Source organism: Bos indicus, chromosome X (assembly GCF_029378745.1).
Source record: "Bos indicus isolate NIAB-ARS_2022 breed Sahiwal x Tharparkar chromosome X, NIAB-ARS_B.indTharparkar_mat_pri_1.0, whole genome shotgun sequence".
In the NCBI taxonomy this organism is placed as follows: domain Eukaryota; kingdom Metazoa; phylum Chordata; class Mammalia; order Artiodactyla; family Bovidae; genus Bos; species Bos indicus.
The window spans coordinates 9,064,029-9,077,573 of NC_091789.1; the positions used below are offsets into that span (position 1 = coordinate 9,064,029).

The following is a 13,545-nucleotide window of genomic DNA, read 5'->3' on the forward strand; positions in this document are numbered from 1 at the left end:
ATAAGTTAAATAAGCAGGGTGACAATATACAGCCTTGATATACTCCTTTTCCTATTTGGAACCAGTCTGTTGTTCCATGTCCACTTCCAACTGTTGCTTCCTGACCTGCATACAGGTTTCTCAAGAGGCAGGTCAGGTGGTCTGGTATTCCCATCTCATTCAGAATTTTCCACAGTTTATTGTTCCACACTGTCAAAGGCTTTGGCATAGTCAATAAAGCAGAAATAGATGTTTTTCTGGAACTCTCTTGCTTTTTCGATGATCCAGCCGATGTTGGCAATTTGATCTCTGGTTCCTCTGCCTTTTCTAAAACCAGCTTGAACATCTGGAAGTTCACGGTTCATGTATTGCTGAAGTCTGGCTTGGAGAATTTTAAGCATCACTTTACTAGCATGTGAGATGAGTGCAATTGTTTGGTAGTTTGAGCATTCTTTGGCATTGCCTTTCTTTGGGATTGGAATGAAAATGGACCTTTTCCAGTCCTGTGGCCATGCTGAGTTTTCCAAATTTGCTGGCATATTGAGTCCAGCACTTTCGCAGCATCATCTTTCCAGATTTGAAATAGCTCAACTGGAATTCCATCACCTCCACTAGCTTTGTTCGTAGTGATGCTTTCTAAGGCCCACTTGACATCACTTTGCAGGATGTCTGGCTCTAGGTGAGTGATCACACCATTGTGATTATCTGGGTCATGAAGATCTTTTTTGTACAGTCTTCTGTGTATTCTTGCCACCTCTTCTTAATATCTTCTGCTTCTGTTAGGTCCATACCATTTCCTTCCTTTATTGAGCCCATCTTTGCATGAAATGTTGCTTGGTATCTCTAATTTTCTTGAAGAGATCTCTAGTCTTTCCCATTCTATTGTTTTTCTCTGTATCTGCATTAATCACTGAGGAAAGCTTTTTTATCTCTCCTTGCTATTCTTTCGAATTCTGCATTCAAATGGGTATATCTTTCCTTTTCTCCTTTGCTTTTCACTTCCCTTCTTTTCACAGCTATTTGTAAGGCTTCCTCAGACAGCCATTTTACTTTTTTGAATTTCTTTTTTTGGGGGGATGGTGTTTATTCCTGTCTCCTGTACAATGTCATGAACCTCCATCCATAGTTCACCAGATATTCTGTCTATCAGATCTAGTCCCTTAAATCTATTTCTCACTTCCACTGTATGGTCATAAGGGATTTGATTTAGGTCATACCTGAACGGTCTAGTGGTTTTCTCTACTTTCTTCAATTTCAGTCTGAATTTGACAGTAAGAAGTTTGTGATAATGAGCCACAGTCAGCTCCTGGTCTTGTTTTTTTGACTGTATAGAGCTTTTCCATCTTTGGCTGCAAAGAATATAATCAATCTGATTTCGGTGTTGGTCATCTGGTGATGTCCATGTGTAGAGTCTTCTCTTGTGTTGTTGGAAGAGGGTGTTTGCTATGACCAGTGCATTTTCTTAGCAAAACTCTATTAGCCTTTGCCCTGCTTCATTCTGTACTCCAAGGCCAAATTTGCCTGTTACTCCAGGTGTTTCTTGACTTCCTACTTTTGCATTACAGTCCCCTGTAATGAAAAGGACATCTTTTTTGGGTGTTAGTTCACTTGTGTCCAACTCTTTGTGACCCCAGGGGCTATAGCCTGACAAACTCCTCTGTCCATGGAAGTCTCCCGGCAAGAATACTGGAGCTGGTTGCCATTCCCTTCTCTAGGGGACCTTCCTGATCTAGCGATCGAACCTGGGTCTCCTGCATTGCAGGCTGATTCTTTACTGTCTGAGCCATCAGGGAAGCCCAAGTAGTAAGTGAGCTGCAAAGTTTATTGCAGTGCTAGGAGAGCAGCAAGGCCTGGCACTCAAAAGCTTGTCCTCTAGAGTCAGTCTGCTCTGGCTTAAAGCTCAGGATATCCCCTTCTTAGTGATGTGACCTCTTAATTTCCGTGTGACCTATATGTGATCTCTTACATTGGCTATGCCTCAGTTGTCTCATTTATAAAACAGATTTAATCTGATAACTATCCTTAATGACTGTTGTGAGGATGCAATGAGCTAATACAAGTACAGTGCTTAGTGTAATTTTTTTTTTCAGTAACTTTTATGCACAGAGTTGCTATGTGCCAGGCAGTGTTTGTGGAGCTGGGATACAGCCATGAATAAAACAGTTAACTCTGAGAAACAGTGAATGTTAACAGTGAGTAGTAATTATAAAGATGATGCTTTTGAACTGTGGTGTTAGAAAAGATTCTTGAGAGTCCCTTGGACTGCCAGGAGATCCAACCAGGCCATCCTAAAGGAGATCAGTCTTGGGTATTCACTGGAAGGACTGATGCTGAGGCTGAAACTCCAATACTTTGGCCACCTTATGCGAAGAATTGACTCATTGGAAAAGATCCTGATGCTGGGAGGGATTGAGGGCAGGAGGAGAAGGGGATGACAGAGGATGAGATGGCTGGATGGCATCACCGACTCAATGCACATGAGTCTGGGTGAACTCCCGGAGTTGGTGATGGACAGGGAGGCCTGGCGTGCTGCGATTCATGGGGTCTCAAAGAGTCGGACACGACTGAGCGACTGAACTGAACTGAATGGTAACAACAGCAATAATAATATTTAACATTTATGACATACTTATATGGCTCAGCTGGTAAAGAGTCTGCCTGCAATGCAGGAGACTTGGGTTTGATCCCTGGGTTGGAAAGATTGCCTAGAGAGGGGAAAGGCTTTCCGCTCCAGTATTCTGGCCTGGAGAATTCCATGGACTGTATAGTCAATGGGGTTGCAGAGTCGGACACAACTGAGCAACTTTCACTTCACTATGTTTTAGGCAGTCTTCCAAGTTCTTTAGATATATTAACTCCTTTAATTAGATGACAACCCTATGTTACAGGTAGTGTTTTAGGACAATTTTACAGATGAGAAAATGGAGGCCTTAAAAGGGTAAATAATTTGCCAAAGATAATGTGCGTAAGAAGTGGCAGAGGTCTGAATATCCTTGTTCATGACCATTGTACTGTATTGCCTTGTTGTCATATTAAATATATTAATATATGCCACTGTTTACCCTATGAAAATGGCAGTCCTTGAAATAACTGAAACATTTCATTTTCACATCTGAAATGAATGTATAATCTAATTAAACAAGGCTCAGAATGTATAATACAATTTTTATATAAGTGGGCATGTAAAAAATTTAAATAGAAACATAGGTTTGGACAGAGTATAAATCTATTAATAAAGAACTTGGATTTGTTTATTCCAAATGTAGAGTCTTATGTCTAAAATATCATCTCTTTGTACAGTAAAAGCTAAAAGAAGATAACCTATAAGATAAAAATTGGTCTCATAATTGAACAAGGACATTTTAAAGGGCCTCTAATGTATTTAAACTTGTCAAATTATTCCTTGATTTGAATGATACCATATTAAAATCCTGTTTATATTACAGTACTTTCTCATCTCAGACCTCCATTCCTTCCGCATCATTCCTCATTAAACGTTATTACAATCTAAATAAATGTTCATACTGAGTTGTCCTAAATTGTCTGAGATAAAGGATGTATTTTTGATCTTATAGGTTAATATTATCCACATCTAATAGAAGCATTGTTCAATATATTCAGATTGTACAATGAAAATAGAAAAGAGGTAATCATGAACATCAATATAGGCTGTGATCTTATATTGCTGACATTATCAGTGACTCCCCTACAAAATATATTTGCTTACTTACTATCCTTTGTTCTATGACTCATAAAAACTGGTCATGAGAACTTTCTTATTGTTCACATTTTTAATAAACCAGACTCAACAAAACTTACTTTTTTATAATTAGAAGAAACTCTAAATTCCTTTTTTATCTATCTCTCAGAATCATATTCAATATATCTTTCTGGATAATTCCCCTTCAATTAGGAAATCAGGCTAAACTTGAAAGGAAGATATGAGTGACATACTTAGAAAGAATTTTTTTTCTACCATCATATGTTAGTCTTCTAGGAATACTGCTTCCACAAAATACATATTTCTTAAGTTAATTTACATTTTAGACCACAAAAGCACTCAAACAAGGAAATTAATGTTCAGTCAAATTAAAATGTCATCCAGAAAAATCAATATGACTTGCTATTGAGAAAGGGTGACTTGGGGGCTTCCCAAGTGGCTCAGTGATAAAGAATATGCCTGCAATGCAGGAGACACGGGTTCGAACTCTAATTTGGGAAGACCCCCTGGAGAAGAAAATGGCAACCCACTCTAGTATTCTTGCCTGGGGAAATCCCAGGGACAGAGGAGCCTGGCGGGCTTCAGTCCGTGGAGTTGCAAAGAGTCAGACACGACTTAGTCATTGAGCATGTGAGTGCACGCACGCACACACGCGCGCACACACACACACACACACAAAGGGTGACTTTAATCAAGATGCCTCAAGAAGAAGAATATTTTTCTTAAAGGTAGAAAGTGTGCCTCACTACTATTTTCTCCTTTATCATTGCAAACACAGTAACCACACAATTTTGCCGCCATTTACCGAGTGAAAATAAGAAGACATTTTTTTAGTCCCAGTGTAAAATTCCACATCCTTGGAAAGAAATTATGCCCTAGATTTTCCAATAGCTTCCAAATAACTACTACTTTAATGAAATTGCTACCTGAAAATTCAGTAGCAGTATTATTTTTTAACTATAATTTAAGAAGCTACTGTAGATTGGTACTTATGACTTCTAATGAGAAAACCATAACAACCTTCTAATTGAAGGGAAAATGGTTAACTACAGTAATTGCAATCAATAAGACTGTGTTAGTAGTATAAATATTTCTTCTCAAAGAGCAGTTCTTACCCTCCTCAGCAGTATTTAAGGTTAGGAAGTACCAAAAAAACCGAATTAGAAATCTATTTGTTATTTGTAATACTAAGCCTTAGTTCAAATTTGTAGGTCAGAGAGTATAGAAAGAAACCCCTCACTCCCAACTCCAGCACAAGCAAAACCAGATTTTGATGAAGAAGAAAAGTGAAGCATGGCAAAAAGGGCTTACCAATCACATAGGCTAGTAACAAGGCCAGAGTCACTGTGATTGCAGTGGCACTCAAGGCTGTGCACTTCCAATTGCAGCACCTGTAGGGTTTGCTGAAGGTAAAGGCAGGTCTGGAAAAGGTGCTTCGAGGAAGTGGCCTGGGAGGAGGCGAGTACACAGTATTGGATGTCAGTGGGTAGTTCTGACTGGCTGCACTAAAGATGGCCGAGGAACCAGATCCATGCTTGAATAGGAAATGCCTGCAGAAAAGAAACAAAAATTTGGGCTATCAAAACCAAAGCCACTTGCTACAGAAACATAAACCCCATTAAACAATCATGCTACAATAGAGCAAAAGGGAACTAGGAAGAACTCAACAAAATTTTCATACACCTAACACTTAACTCCACAATGCCCATGGTGGTCTTCTTTTTGTCTTCCTATTTTAGATTTTTAAGAGGAAGAAAGAGATCTTCTGTTCCTGAATTTTTGACTAATGAGGTTCTCAATCTCTGAGCATTACCCTTCCACATTTGGTGGCATTCACTATACCGTTCCCTTTCATTTAATATAATACGCAAGAACAGGAGGAGAAGTATCATCAGGCATTTTGATAATATGAATGGCCCAGAGGCCAGTATTTAGAGACTAGCTTTCACAGACACATTTTCACCTAATATTTTATTACAAAAATTGCCAAACATACAGCTAAAGCAAAGAATTTTTATAACAAACATACATCTACTCCAGAGAATATCAAGTGATGAAATTCAGTAAATCTGGACTAGGTCCTAAGCAAGTATATTTTAATAAAACATCCTAGGTAAGTTTAATGTGTATCTCCAGTTGAGCAGCACTGGTCTTAAAAATACTAGATTTAAATTTTAAAAGACGATTATCAAATAAATATTTTTAAAAATAAAAAAACAAAACCACACATATACTTGTGAACTAGATTCTATACTTAACATATGATTATATTCACTTTATCACATTTTTATCCATCTCACCATTCCTGTCTTAATCCATCTTTTTAAAAAACATCTCATTTTTTATTTCATTTGTAAGCATTTCAAAATAAGCTGCATACATCAGTACACTTCTCTTGACATATTTTAATTTTTATATTATTATCTAGAGTTCAATAAGTTCTTACAGATTTTTAATGTAAAATTTATACACAATGAGTTTGAGTTTTTTAGATTCCACATATGAGTGATATCCTACAGTATTTCTTTCTCTGATTTATCTCACAGCATAAGATCCTTGAGGTCCGTACATGAACTGGTAAAAACAAAGAGCAGAGTATTGGTTACCAAGGGCTGGTAAGTGGGGATGGGGGGATGTTTAAGGCTACAAACTTGCAACTAGCAGAGAAACAAGTCTTGGAGATCTAGTGCACAGTATTGTTATAGACAATAATAATGTAAAAAAAAAATAAAAGATGCTAAGGTGGTAGATCTTAATTATTCCCAATACAAAAAGTAAGAATAATTATGTGATAGAGATGTTAGCTAATACTACAGATGACAATGGTATTGCAATATAAAAATATCAATTCAATATGGTGTACACAAACTTATACACTGTTATAAGTAAATATATTTCAATTTAAAAACTATACACAATTAAATGCACAAATTTGCAGTGTAACTTTTCTGTGACCTAACAAATGCAATCACCTGTGCAACCCAAAGCCCTGTGAAGATACAGAACATTTCTGTCACCCCAGGAAGTGTCCTGTCTTTCTAAGTAAATCTCTGTCTCTAATCCCCAGAGGCAACTGCTAGTTTGCATTTTTTTTTCCTACCCTGCATTAATTTTACCTGTCCCAGAACTTCATACTGCTGTCATGTTTGATTTACTAAAGGATGTTTATTGACAGCTCATGACTATTGTAATATGGATATTTCATAAACAGTAGTGATACATTCACATGGAAGCAGTTGGCATGAAAATGATTTTGCGTAATACTTTACCCTTACCAAGTGCTAAGTACCATGCATTGTGTTAAACACTCATTCTCTCAGTTAATATTCACTCATATGGAATAGGCTATATTATTATCTTCATGGTGTATTTAAGAAATGGAGGCCTAAAGAGGTTAAGTAACTTGCTTAAATCCACCTAGTAAAAGAATAACAAAGCCATAATAGGATCCCTGGCCATTCCAGCTCCAAAGTCCTCAATCTACTACTCTACTCTTCAGCCTAGGGCAGTAAAACACACTGCTAACTAGAAAACATTCTGTTGCCACGTGTTAATGTAATACTTCACAAGACCCTTCTACTGAACAAAGAGACAACATCACCTTGTACATGTCACATAATGCTCATCATTAGGAATATTTGAAAACTGATTTCTAGCTTCCATTTTTAAAGAATGAAAGCACGTACGTTTAAATGAAAAAATAACTGTCCACATGTCAGTTAATGAAACTGTCCACATTAGAATTTTGCTTTAGTTTATGAGGATAAATGGTATTTAAAGGGCAGGATTGCTGAGGGGAGTGGAGATTCACAAGACTTTCTGGAAGATAATTGGCTTTCTATAACAAAAGGCTTAAAAGATGCATATTCTTTGTCCAAAAATTATGCCTACAGGAATTTCTCCTTAGGAAATGATGTGTATGACAATGTATATTGCAGTGTTATTTATAACAGCACAAGATAAACACTCGGATGTTCATTAATATTATTTTATAAATACAGAGAATACTATATAACCATTACAAATTTAATTGTAAAAGAATATTCACTAGAAAAAGTGTTTACAGATCATCAAGTAAAATCATGTAGCTTTCAAAACAAGGTGGGCAATACAATTTTTAAAATAAAAGAGATGCTCATGGAAAAATAATAATTTGTGTTACCCTTGGATAGTAGGCTTATTTCTTTAAAATTTTCTGCCTTGAGCTTATATTTTTTCTTGTAACTAGTATCGAAAAGATAGGGAGTGGGATGGGTGGAAAGAATGCAGTGACTAACACCAACCACAGGCACAGTTGGTTCTATTTATGTGCATGATTTATTGAGTGCCTAGAAATGTCAGGTACCAAATTAGGTACTTTATATGCAATATTTTGATCCTAATATGTGTGTGGGGTTGATATTATTATTGTAATCTTACAGATGATGAAACAGAGACCAAAAGAGGTTTAATAGGAGCAAAGTGGTATGATAACAGCAAAATGATATGATGATAAGGGTCTTATCATAATGAGGTAACATTCATTAAGTGCTTATTTGTGCCAGGCATTATTCTAATTAATTCATAAAGCATTATATAATTTAAGCTTCACAACAACCCCATTAGAGTAAGCATTTACATTTACAGATGAGAAAACCAACACACAGAGAGGTTAAGTAGTTTGTTCACAGTCCAACACCTAGTAACTGGTAAAGCGGACTTTCAAGCCCAAGAAGTCTGGCTCTAGAGCCATTGATCCTAACTACGACATTATAGCACAGCACACCAGGGTTCTGCAGTTAGTGGACACAAGAAAATTTGAACCCAGGCCTTGTACATCACAGAAGAAGCATGCTCTGTGTTCATTTGGTCATGTGGATGATACTGAATTGAGCCACACTTTTACCCTGTTGCCTTTGGTACCCGAGGGAAAAACATGAGAATGATGGCTATAGAATCAGTTAGAAAGGATCTCAGAAATCATCTAGCAGCTCAACATGCTCATTCTGCAGATATAAATGGAGGCCCAGAGAATAAAAGTGGATTACTTAAAAGAAACATCAGCAGCTAATGGCATGAATGAATTGGGGACTTGTAAAATAGTATATTTCCATTGCCCTGTGCTACCTGCCAACCAGTCTTCATGGAATCACCACAGAGTTCTAATTTGGATTAACTGACCCAAGCTAACCAAACACAATCTGTTCAAACAGTACTACATAATACATATCTATTTTTTTCTGTAGGTCACATGTTCTCACAGTAAGTTTTAAAGACCATCTTAATTGTTTTGAATGAATGGGGGACCATTAGAGAGAAGCTAGTGTTCGGTCATCAGGACTGTAAAGGAATTATTGCTGCTTTTAAAAGCACTGAATGTATCCCTAGAATGGAAAAACAGTACGTAGCAGAAATAAGATTAAATACATTTTATTGAAAAAGTGACTCATAGCATTAGGTTTCTTTCATTTGATTGTACTTCCTCATTAGTCCCTGAAATAATCACCTTCATGTCATAAGGAGGTAGATTTCTTCTTTGATGTCTTATCTCTCCCAGCCTATGTTTTCTGTGACCATCTAGCAGAGTGGAGAAGCCTCCCCATCTCCCTGTCACAACATGTAGTTACTCTGGAGGTGATAAAACATCACTTGCATATAATTGATAATATACAGCAACACTCAAATAAGCTCCTATGGAATAGAAGAGAAATCTAGCAGCATGGGGCTTTTTTATTCAATGTTTGGAGATAAAATCTTTGATCCTCTGCATATTTATGAAGAACAATTGAATTTTTGAGACAACATAAGTGGCCCCATATGTTGGATATTGATTTGGTTTGGTATATCATTAAGAGGTAGAAGAAAGACAAAGAAAGACAGAGAATTGTTGGCTATTATGATGGCAATTACAAGCAATAATCAATATTCCTGAGCACTGTAATTTCATCTTGATATATACCAAAGGATTTCCAAATGCAGTTTCATAAGTAAAATATTACAGCATAATGAATAAATTCAACAGTCGCAGCAGAGCAACATTTAAACTAATTCATATTTGAGTGGAATCCAAATCACAGTCCTTGGTGAGGGTAGATAATAAAATGAGTTCTGGTACTAAGGTTCCTGTTTTCTTATTAACAAGCTGAGATTAAGAGTCTCTGCTGAAAGTGATCTATACTTTGATGTGCATCATGAAAAACAGCAATGCAAATGCTATGTATTGTCAAAGGCTTTGCAGTCCATTGTTGGAAAGCAAAACTACTGCCTAATGTGTTTTCATAGTCCCTGAAAAAAGTAGGAGCATAAAGACAAATGCACAGTGCTAGACTTCAGCTATGTGCTCATAAAATCAGATCATCTGTCTAAGCACATTGCTTTTCCCAGGGGACCTGAGGATATACTAAAATGTTGCTATCAATTTCATACAATTGGGTTTTTTTCCACAGAGGAAATGATAAAAATGCAGTTCAAGAGTTTATGTGTAAGTAGTACTCTCCTTTGCATCTGTTTTAATATTCAACTTCAAATTTAAAAAGGAAAAGCAAGATATTGCCAAAAGGAAATGGGCATATAAGGAAATTGAAAAAAATATCTTTAAGACTGATGAGACTCAGTGGTGGTAAATGGGAATATAATAAATGCTCCTGTAAGGATTTTAAAGGGGGAAAATGTACTATCTCTTTTTAAACCCTACATACAACATAATTCTGAGGGTATCTGTTAGCACTAAATGATGTGATTTAATGTGGCACTTGAAATTCTATAGGAAATAAACAGAAATCTACAGCTTTCTAACAACAGATGCATAAATAACCAGTGAATTTCTCCTTTTACATCTTGTAAACATACTTAGGAGATGCGTTTCCAAACCTGCATTCACTTAGTTACAAGCATTAAACTCATTTTTTTACCCAGAAGAAGGAATTTAACTTACTGCCAGTTAAAAGCTGAGGTTGATTTTTAAAAAAATAATAAAGAGGAAGACTGCAATGAAAAGGTCTTGAGTCAAGTTATTAGGGCCAAATCACATTCAGATATGGTAGTGGAATTTAGATATTTACTCTTTTTAAAAATTATAAAATGCATTTTTTATTGTGATACAAAAACACAAAATACAAAATTTACTACCCTATACCATTTTAGAGTGTATAGTTCAGTAGTATTAAGTATATTCCCATTATGATGAAACAGATCTCCAAAACTACTTCATCTTGCGCATGTGAAACTCTAAACCCATTAAACAACTCCTCTTTCCCCAATCTCCTCAGCCTCTGGTAACCACCATTCTAATTTTTTTCCTCAAATTTGACTATTTTATATACTTCATGTAAGTAGAATCATTAAATATTTGTCTTTTTGTGACATTTCACTTAACATGATATTCTCTAGCTTTAACTATGTGACTGGATCTCCTTCCTTTTCAAGGCTGACTAATTGCATGTATATATCGCTATTTGTTTGGCCATTCATCCATTGATGAACACTTGGGTTGCTTCCACCTGTTGGTTACTGTGAATAATGCTGCTATGAACATGGGCATGCAAATATCTCTGAGATCCTGCTTTCTATTCTTTTGAATATATATCCCAAATTGAGAGTGCTGGATCATGTGCCAGCTCTATTTTAATTTTTACAGGAAATCTCCATACTGTTCTCCATAGTAGTTGTATCATTTTACATTCCCACCAACAGTGCAGAGTTCCATTTCTCCACATCCTTGCTAACACTTGTTATTTCTTGTCTTTCTGATGATAGCCATCCTAATGGGTATGAGGTGACACTTCATCATGGTATTGATTTGTATTTCTTTGATGACTGGTGATGTTGAGTGTCTTTTCATGTGCTTGTTGGCTGTTCTTCATATCCTATTTGGAGAAATGTGTATTCACACATATTTATTCTTATGCCTTCAAAAACATGAGAAAATAAAAGAAAATGGCATGCTGGGTCAGCCCCATTTTCTTCTCTGACAAGAATATTTCATGTTGTTTTGTGGCAAAGTGTGATTACTGGCAAGATACCAACCTCAACATCTCTAGTTTTTACATAATAGCCTATTCTTGATACTCCTTTTTAGGATAAATAGATCCAAACTCTGTTTGAGCCTAAATGGTATTATTAGCTTGGACAACCTCTTAGGGTAACATTTTTTTTTTATTAACAGCTATGTAAAAGTAGATTTCAATTTATTTGTTCTAGGGTCCTTTCTTTCAAATTTTAGGCCACCCTGTCCATATGTCCCATTCAAACCTTATATGCAAGGGTTCATAAAGAAGTCTATAGTCTCTCCATGTTTTCATAGTTTTTAACAGTTGTTGTTTTTTTTTTTTTTTTTTTTTTAAATAGTGTCAGGATATCTATGGATTGGGCTTTCCTGGTGGCTCAGCGGTAAAGAATCCACCTACAATGCAGGAATCACAGGAAAGGCAGGTTCAATCCCTAGGTCAGGAAGATCCCCTGGAGGTGGGCATGGCAACTCACTCCAGTATTCTTGCCTGGAGAACCCCATGGACAGAGGAGCCTGGCAGGCTACAGTCCATAGGGTTGCAAAGAGTAGGACATGACTGAAGTGACTTAGCATGCACGCACGCATCTATTGGGTTGGCCACAAAGTTTGTTTGCATTTTAACAAACTTTGTGGCCAACGCAATATCTAAACCTTAATTTTTCTAAGTTTAAGCCTTGGTTCTATAATCTATTTTTTTAAAATTTGAGATGACTGGTTTATTATTTTACTTATTTATTGATTGATCTTCATTGTGGTGCAAGAGCTTCTGACTGCAATGGCTTCTCTTTCTGTAGAGCATGGACTCCAGGCCCATGGGCTTCAGTAGTTGCAGAACAACTACTGAACAGCCACAGCTCAACAGTTGTGGCACATGGCCTTAGTTTGCCCCATGTCACATGGAATCCTCCTGGACCAGGAACTGAACCATTTCCCCTGTGTTGCCAGGTGGATTCTTATCTACCATACCACCAGGGAAGTCCTATAATCTATTCTTAAATGGTAATATTCTATGATCTAGATCAGCATTCTTGTGATTTTCCAAGTGAGGTAGCTTGTTGCTAATGGGAGAGATCTTTAGAAATCTTTTTTTTTTTTTTTTTTTGGTGGCTATTATTTCCTCTTGCCTGTTAATCAGAAGTAATATCTGCCCTACCTCATCAGTTGCCTCTGGACTGTATATTCGCTAAGGGCAGAGACCTAGTCTTAATTTTTACATTCCTGTCTCATACTTCAAAGGTACTCATTGAATACATATTGATTTGAAAGATGTTTTTGCTTCTTCTAAAAGGATCTTGATTCCCTGTACAGAAAGAATGAGGCTTGGGGACTCTAAAATAACTGTTTCACTTGTGAGAAAATAATCTCTTGCATTCCTGAATGTGAAAGGACAATTATCATTCACAGCAATTATTTCTAATTATTCATATTTTTATTAACAAATCTTTCCTTACTCAAATGTCTCAAACTGAGATGAGATGTGACTCAACTATTTCTTTGACTTGTTTCTTTTAGATTGTGAAAATAAAATGAAAGCTTATCACTGGAAAAAAGTTTAGCTTTGATTATACAGACCTTTGTCAGCAAAGTGATGTCTCTGCTTTTTAATACATTATCTAGGTTTGTCATATCTTTCCTTCCAAGGAGCAAGTGTCTTTTAATTTCATGGCTGCAGTCACTGTCCACAGTGATTTTGGAGCCCAAGAAAATAAAGTCTGTCACTGTTTCCACTTTTACCCCATCTATATTATCCACATGTCATAGTTGAGAAAGCTGAGTTTCAGCTGCTAAGTTTAAGTAAATTTCCAAAGTCATGCAACTGGTAAATGATAGAATTGGGAATCTACTTCAGTTTTTTTGA

At 36.5% G+C, this 13,545-nt stretch overlaps 1 protein-coding gene across 5 annotated transcripts in view; it reads right to left on the reverse strand.

Annotated features, from left to right (window-relative positions):
• The window catches only part of TENM1 (teneurin transmembrane protein 1), a 909,292-nt gene that overhangs the window by 379,797 nt on the left and 515,950 nt on the right, over positions 1–13,545 (reverse strand). For all 5 annotated transcript variants that reach the window (XM_070784169.1, XM_070784168.1, XM_070784167.1 and 2 more), the window contains one exon: positions 5,012–5,250. In XM_070784169.1, coding sequence (XP_070640270.1) covers positions 5,012–5,250 — 239 coding nt within the window. The remainder of the gene's footprint in view (positions 1–5,011; positions 5,251–13,545) is intronic.